The 9,003-nt window shown below is 37.4% G+C and overlaps 1 protein-coding gene across 1 annotated transcript in view; it reads right to left on the bottom strand.

The window, feature by feature from the left end:
- The window catches only part of ZBTB46 (zinc finger and BTB domain containing 46), an 85,544-nt gene that overhangs the window by 35,051 nt on the left and 41,490 nt on the right, over nucleotides 1-9,003 (bottom strand). Inside the window, exon 3 of the mRNA XM_019510054.1 lies at nucleotides 1,685-1,966. Coding sequence (XP_019365599.1) covers nucleotides 1,685-1,966 — 282 coding nt within the window. The remainder of the gene's footprint in view (nucleotides 1-1,684; nucleotides 1,967-9,003) is intronic.

The following is a 9,003-nucleotide window of genomic DNA, read 5'->3' on the forward strand; positions in this document are numbered from 1 at the left end:
GGGGGGATCAGCAGGCGCTGGGGGAGTCCCTGTTCCCCCGAGCGCCGCAAGGAGTGACCAGGAACAATGGTCACAAGCTGGCGGAGGGAAGGTTTAAGTTGGACATCAGGAGGCGCTACTTCACGGTCAGGGTGGCTAGAGTCTGGAACCAGCTTCCAAGTGGGGTGGTGCAGGCTCCCACCCTGGGGGTTTTTAAGAGGCAGTTGGATGACCACCTTACTGGGGTCATTTGACCCCAGTACTCTTCCTGCCATGGCAGGGGGTCGGACTAGATGATCTGCTCAGGTCCCTTCCGACCCTAGAAACTATGAAACTATGAAACATAGGAGCTGCAAAAGCCATAAAATAACCCCCCCAAAACTCTCAAACTTCCAAAAAAGCTCACAAAAATCTCAATCCCCTACATTTTTTTTCTTTTAGACTGATTTAAGAAGAGAGATCTGCTGTTATGTTTATGGCAGTTACATGGTCATCTCCTGTAGTTACTGTACAATATACAGTGATTACTGGGTTAAAAGTAACCAAGCACACTTCCTGTGATCAAAAATACAAAAAAAAAATTAAATCCATTCAAATGTGAATATGCTTTCAACTTTTTTTTATTGAGTGAAGGAAAAAAAATCTCTCTGAAAGTAACAGCTTTTAACTTTGCTCCAGCCTCTACTCTGCCCTGAGGTCTCTCCCCACATTATCACTGCATTGACAAAGTTTTCTTAACATTATATCCCAAAGAATCAAAATGACTTAGCAGCCTGTTCAACTGGGAAGAAACAGATCTGTTCTTAGAAAACCACCAACATTTACACTCCAGTGCAATTGTGACTTATCTCTCACTGTCTGTCTTATGATAAGCAGGGTGTCATTATACATGCAATGTTGACAACTTTTCAGACTCAAAAAAGTAGCTTTAAATGACTAATGCAGAGAATGTCTGTTGCTATTGCTGTGCAGGACATTTAGCAAATGTGCAAGTCATCAATAAAAGAATCCAATTGATTGCCCTTCCTTTTTCAGTTCCATCGTTTGAAATAAACTAGTTCCTCCTTCATAAAAGAAACATAAAAGCCGAACAAAACCCAAACAAGCAACTCTTTTTGTGATTGAACAAAATGGAAGTTAGTTCACTTGCACAAACCACTTGGTCATTATTAGCTAAAAACAAAACACAGCAGTAAGGAAAAAAATAGGTTAAGCAGAGTTATAAACAGGTCAACTACTACTCTTGTACTTTTTAACGTTACTGAAACAATGATTTCCTCCCATCAAGCATTACGACTGGTCAAATTTGGATTCAAAACCTTCATAGTATCTTTTTTTTTTTAAACTGAAGAGATCAAGCATTTTGCATTCCATGCATAGCTACCATTTTCCCAGAGTTGAGCCATGCTACTTAGACACTATTAGTGTCCTAATATATCTATTATATACTTCTGCAACACCTTTTTGTATTTCCAGTTGTTGCTGTTAAAGATATGCTGTATAATATTACCAATAACAGTTTCTGAACATTATGGAATACACATGAAAGGCAGGGTAGAGGGCATAAGTTTCTGTACATGCAATTTTAAAAGTCTGTATAAACAGTTCTGATAAATCTAAAATGATCTATATTTCCTGCTTTTCTCCCAAATGACTTTGCAAATGTATCGTTACACAAAAAAATAAAATAAAAGTGCAAACTTACAAGATAAAGAATGTGTGCCTTTGGGTAAGTATTCGAAGAGCAGAGAACTATCTTCGCTCAGCATGTCAGCTTTCAGAGACAGCAGGCTGTTCTTACTCATGAGGGCTGCCCGCAGGTTAGCAACTGTTGCAGCCTGAAGTGCATCATCCTTCTCTGGAGTAAGAGGCTGAGACAGGTAACTAGCTTCACCGCCTATGAGTGCTTCATCCACATTTGTGTAAAGATCGGATCTCTCCACACGGTTATCAGAGCTGCTAGGTTCTGTCACCGTCACATCACCACCTATGGAAATAAAAAAAAATGCCATTAGGAAGACGTACAAAATATGCTTCGCCTTGAAAGTCTGCATGTCTACCATAGGTGCATTTCTGAAGTCCAGATATCTAGGAACCAATACTATGTAGTTCAAGAGGAAAGCAGTCCCCTCAGTTTAACTCTCTTAGCAAATGGCAGGAATATTCCAATTAGACCCAACCTTGCTGATACACTACATTTCTTCAGCTTAACCCAAAACTTGCTTTACAGGTACTCTATATCAAAGCAAACTTCGTTAGCTTTGCCTGTTGCCAACCACTAAAGCCTCTTTGTAATGCATCATGAGAAACTGATTTGTTGTAAACACCTCCTGCACACCTTCAAAAAAGCTTGTGAACCGTAACACTGTTTTACTGAAGAGCACATACTCTTTTTACAAATTAAAGATGATGCCACCAGAATCAGGTCAACGAAATCTCTCTGGACCTACTAATAGGAGCTGTAGCCTGTAATGTTGTCCTGGGAACTAGCTGGGTGTCTTCACAGCAACCACAAGCAATGACAACCCAACAGAGTACCAATAGTAAGAAAACCCCTCACTAAGCTATATCAATTTGTATTTTGTACTAGGGTTTAAGAGCCTCAATAACTACCACAGTTCAGACTTTCTGACACTGCACTAGTAGAGAAGCTGTTTTCAGTCCTTTAAATTGCAGATTTCCAAAACATTACTTGTCCAGGCTGAAATTTTCCAGCCCTGGTTTCTTCCCTGAAGACATTTTTGGAAAATTTGAGCAACAGAAGTTCTACTCTGTACAGGGTCCATGAGGTCATTTATATGAAAAGGGCAAGCATGCGTGTGTGCACACATGCACACACAAACACACTTTAAAATGGTTCAATCGCATGCAAAAAGAGATTAAGCTTTACATGAGCAATAGTGACAGATTTCTGACAACAGCCCACTTGATTTATAAGCTAACAATGCCAAGTGCTTCAAGAATAATCAACAGTGAATAAAAATATAATGGACCATTAAAAAAATGAAATGCAAAAAAAAAGATACAAGATGATACTAACTATATAATGGTCACAATTTTACATGCATTTGTATGTTTTTGCTTTGATTGAAATAAAAAGAGGTGATCTCCATTCATACCTCCAGCCACCATGGTAATTATTTGAAAAATTCATAAAGAAAAGAATTACCACCAAGCTGCCAAACAGGAACCTTACCCCATAAACGTGAATTAGTTCATTAGTCAGTAGTCACACGCAACCAACCTAAAACCCAATCTCACACATCTGGATAATGGTTAAGACTCCCTAACAAACAATGCCTATCTAGCATGTATTAAAAATTAAGATCTTCAGGCTGTTTTGGGGAAACTCTGGAAATGACCCAGCAAAGGTGACTGCAGCTCTAGAACTCTACACAATTCATACCTAAATATATGGGGGGGAAGAGGAGGTTTTTCAGGTAGACAGATCTCAAAAGATGTATACTTTGTATGTCAAAACACTGTAAAATCCACACAAACCAACAGGCAGTCAATCCAGGTATAAGAACTGGTATTATTTGTTTCCCTTCAATATACTGCACTCAGAGAACTTGGCCAGCAGACAGCTGTCAACAATAGTTGTTGGGACATATGGGGAATAGTGAAGAAAAGGCAACGTCTAGTTGTAGGCTTTAAATACATCCTCTCCCTCCTTAAGCAGGCAGGCTATTTCTGATTGACGAGGGACCATTACCCTGCTCCAGCTCAATTTTTCTTTTTGGAGAAACTACCCAGTTGTACTCACTCCCATCAGAAAAAAATATAATAAAAGTTTAAGTTTTGAGTTTCTAAATTTTAGTTTTGAGGTTTGTTTGGTTTTTTTTAAACTGTTAATACTTAGCTATGCTTCTTTCTGTTGTATTGAGTGGTATAATCATTTAAAAATAATTACGTATACATTACATGTTATTAGGTAGTTTCCCTTTAAACAGAATTCAAATTCAAGCATCATAAAATGGCCAAAGAACAAAGAATTTGAACTAATTTAAAAAGTGATATAATGAACATCTTTATCAAACAGGTGGTTACAAATGGATACCAAACTTGTTGTTGTTCTCATGTTTGGAGTGCATTTCTGGATGTAGCGACAAAGAATTCAGGGCAGAAAGTATGTTTGACAACAAAAGTTACTGTTGCCAAATATAGGCAGTAAATACTTCCATTTTTCTCACTTCTTTTCAGAAGCCAATTACAGATGCTGACTAACAGCTTCCAGAATCTGTTGCTGCATGCTACATATACACACTAATTGCTGAAACACATGCAGATTAATTGTAACCGTGACAAGATATTAAAGATTTCCCAAAAGCCAAGACAGCAAAATACAAGCTTTCACACTTCTAATATGTATAGTATAACTGGCTCAAATACACAGCAAGGCAAAACATATCCTCATACAATCACAAGCATATTAAAATACTCTTCAACCTGGAACAGACAAATGTAATTTATATCAGTTTTGCAAGCTCTTGTGAATTAAACAGGGATCAGGAACGGATAGATGGGCAACTATCACAGACAGTAGGCAGGTATTCTTGCAATTTGCTCCTGGCCAGGAAGGTAGCCTTTAGCAAACATCTGCCTCAGGATGGACACAGCTGGACAAAAACGTAAATTGCTGAATCTTATGCCAATAAAGGTTCATCCTGATTTCTTCAAAAGCAATTCTCCATCAAAAGAGGTGAAACTGCCTCCTCCTAAAGGTTCTCTCTTCTGGTGATTACTTTTTTTTTCTCAACACACACATGCAAATTGCTTATTACTTTATGTAAATATTGTATGTTCAGAGTCTGAGTACATAAAAAATAAATGAAGTCCTTCTTCACAGAGCCTCCAAAACTATTCTTCTCTTCTGTCCAGTATAAAAAGCTTAGTATGTTACCAAGGAATTATGTAAAATCTAGAGTATCTATCACTGCCCAGTAATCAAAATTCTTCATTAAGGCCCTTCAAATTCCTGTAAACTAAATTTTCATAAATGTATTTTTTCTTTAAACTATCCAAGGAAAGGAGACATTGCAAGCTTCAGCTTCACCTAACTTGCAGATTTTATTGCAGGTTTTTTTTTTAAACTACTAAGGCATTCCTCTGATTCAAGGCACCATTCACTGAAGTCTTGATCAGGGCCAGCAAGTGAAACAGGGGATTAATGCTGTTCTGAAAAACTGAGCTCATTAATGTCATTGAAATTAGTTCTTCCCCATTATTCTTTTGCCCCACCCTAGTCTCCAGGGCACCAAATCTTTCAGAAAAGCTTTATTCATTTAGCTGAATAAAGATATTTATAAGAGCACAGGGTTTGTTTTATCAATTTTAACTGCAGTGTACATCCCACATCCCTGACACTGTGAAAGCAATGTTTAACTGGAAAAGCCCTTATTTACACATTAATAAAAAAAAAGTACAGGAACCCATATTACATGGATTTTCACACAGAGCAATCACATATCGTAGTTGCTTAGCATACAATGAAAATGCATTTTGTCCTTGATTACACTGACCAGCTGGTAATTACCACAACTAAGCAAGAATGACAGTCAAGCAGTTTGAGAGAGTGGCTACAGCAAGTTCCTAAACCAACACAGACAGGCAAGGCTGCTGTGTATAATTTACATTTGGAAAAAACAGAACTGAACTGGATACTCGCTCTGCTGAGGAATACGCTAGCAATAAAATACAGCTCTCTGTTTCACGCGTATAGTTCCTAATCCAGATTACAGTTACTCGATCTCAGCAGCAAGCTGCTACTTTGGTAACCAGGATTTTATTTTAAAAGTAATACTAAACTGCAAGGGGCCATAAACTGAAGATAAGAAAATTAAACACACCTAGAGATAACAAAAAACAACTGAAATATTTTTTCTACAGAGACAATTACCTTATATTTATCTAGTCTGAAGAACCCAAAATGCAGTTATGTGGGTGAGAGGCTTGGAAAACATTAATATGTTATAAACTATATAGAACTGGTCATGTCATTTACCACCGCATGCAAAGACTATTTCCCTTAGTCTTTACTGAGGAGTTTATAACAGAAAACATAAATTGCATTACACTGATCAACTGTATTATATTGATCAATCAAAAAAGGTAGCTTTGCTATATCAAGAGGAATATTTCAAGACTGGCTGCAACATATCTGGGGATGAGGCTGGAATGTATATAGTCACCTAGGCACCAGTTTGTACTGTGCTGTTTGTGATAATTTTAGCTTGCATATATGAATAACTACTGGCTGTTCCTTTACCACATTGTGACAAAGTGCTCCTAAGCTCTTTGGTCTGATCTATGTCTAACAGGGTCTGACAGGTCTCCAAACTTCCAGTCTGAGTAGCTAGCTTCACAGAAAACATAAGCCTCAGACCAGCGAGAGACTAAACCTTTGGGCAATGGTTCGGTAAACCAGCCAGACTCCAGAAAGACGTGATCAGACAGTTTCCATTTGAACAAAATTCAAAGGATACTCCAGAAAGAACATGAGGATTCTCATTCTGTGTATGCACAGTTTGTTCTTGGTTACTATAGCATGAAAAGAAGCTGAAACAATATTACAGAATGCGTTCTTCTAATATCACACCATATCAAATTGACATCATCATTAGATTTTTGCATCTCAAAAAATGCAGTTGGTGCAAACTGGTGTGGTCTTGACAATCTTGATTCCTCAACTCTACATGGTATATAAATCCAACCATCAGTTTAGAGTTTAGTCAAAGTGAAAGGACACGAACTGCACGAGCTCCGTTTTGCTGTGAAGAGCAGGAGCCCAAAGACCAATTCAAAACAGTCTCTGCTGTGTAGGAAGTCTACATCCAGCCACTGTAGCCTTTTAAGAATTTTTTCACAGACTTCCCTCTTCCAGGAAGCTATGGATGATGACAGATATCACCCAAGATGATTTGCCCAGCAGAAGAATACATGGGTAATATCTGTGAGCAGATGTGAATGAATGTGTGCGATTCACAGCACTTTGAAAGTAGACAGTGGATGCTCATCGCTGCTAGTCATAGACGTCAAGGTAGCACTCAGACTGCAGAATGAAACTGCTCAGCTGCTTCAAGTTTTAGGTCTATTTTGAGCCAAACCCAAAAATCAGTGTCTAGGCCAAGGCCCTTAAAGAAAGAAAATCCCCAAAATATACAACAACAATATTTAAAGGGTCAGGAACTCAGTCCAGTCATTTCTAACCACACACTAAATGCAAACATACCACAGACATTTTGCTCTTAACAGAAAAAAGCAACTTGACTTTGAGTTTACACATTTCTGGACTAAGTACAAAAAGAATGCTACAAGGTAACACATTACTGACCAAGCCGGGTAAAGGTAGTAGACAGCAGGATAATTATCAGTAGGGCTGGAATGCAGAAGTTTCAGATTTTCTTTTAGAGGATGAGGATGTCCATAATCACATTACCTGTGTCTTGCAACCAATGAACCAAAACTGTTCTGTCCAAGATTAAAATTTACTGATGCAATAAGGAGAAGAGCAAGTCCAGAAACTATGTTACTCCACTGATAGAAGTTGACACAGATAAATGAAAAAAATAATTAAATTGTGGGAGCTGTATCCGAGACATGGCTTGTGTATGCATATAAAAAGCCCATCTCCATTAACTAGAGCATATCATCATCATGGACCATGATTAGCCGGAAATTCAGATTTATTAGGTTTTAAGGTAGAACTCAAAACACTGTTTTATCCAGAAAAAACACACACACCTCAAACTTCTAGTGAGGAATTAAAACAAAAGTAATGTGATAATGTAACTTACTAAAAATACTGAAATAAAAGACAATGTTTAAACTACTTATCTACAAAAGCTAAAAAGAGTTGCTAATAAAAAGCTTGAAACCTAGTAGTCTGAACGAAAAATACCTGTGCCATCATCCCCAGACACAGAACATATATATGCTCAAAGAAATAACTCCTGCAGTTTAAAGAAATACAATTTTATCTTGTAATTAACTACCTGTAACTTGCTTTATTTAAATCACTTTACATTTTTTGCTTTTGCTTATTTGTTCTATGCTCTCATTTCATTAGCCCCCCCCTTGTACTTTATGGCTTACAAACATCAAGTTATACTTAATCTCCTTCCTCTTTTCCTTCCCCTCCTCCTCTTTTCTCTACTTTTTATTCTTTACTCCCCTCTCCCACGTTTTCCAGTCATTTCTCCCCCCACCCCAGGCTCCCAATACCACTCTTCCCTTTCAAAATTTATTCCAGTAATTTTTCCCTCCTGCCCACTTTCATTTCTAATTGTCAATGGACAACTAACCCCACCCCTCCAAGGGAAGGAAAAGCATTTTATGAAATAGGTAAGGTATAGATCAGGAGAGAGATCAAGAATTTTTATTTTGCAAGTTACTTATAACCTTTGAATAACAAATCAAATGGTACGAGGTTGCCCTCCTTTCATAAATTGCTGGGTTTAATACTCCTTGGTATCATATTTTTTTCAAATGAAACTAAGCTTTTCTTGTAGATACTTTAATGTCTTCAAAAGGAAAGAGAGAAAAGTCTAAAGTATATGGTGACAGAAGTGAGAGCCAATACAGGGAAAGTAGATGCAATCAAACATGCAATCTTATATAAAAGAGTCTAGATGAATGTGTATCACACTGCGATGCATGCTACTGGAAATAATAAGTGTTTGGCACAACAAGCATAAACAGGCATCTGATTTGTTCTTCACAGTTAATTTCAATTGCAGATAATTACCATTTTAAATCCATTTGTACATTTAAGAATTAATTGTGCTTCATAAATGTTCCCGTGTTTTGCAACACAATTTATAGACTGTCTTCTTCACATCTGTATGTGATCCACAGATACGTGCCACATTATAACTGGAACAACCCACAGATGAGCCGAGCTGAATTGAAACAAAACAAAACCAAACCCCCCAGATATCCTAGAAAGACCATCAAAAATATTTAAACATTGATTTTAAAATGTAAATCATATGGTGAAGGGGAAAAAAAAAAAAAAAAAAAAAA

This window comes from Gavialis gangeticus, unplaced genomic scaffold, assembly GCF_001723915.1.
Source record: "Gavialis gangeticus isolate Ggan-Ray unplaced genomic scaffold, GavGan_comp1, whole genome shotgun sequence".
Lineage (NCBI taxonomy): Eukaryota > Metazoa > Chordata > Crocodylia > Gavialidae > Gavialis > Gavialis gangeticus.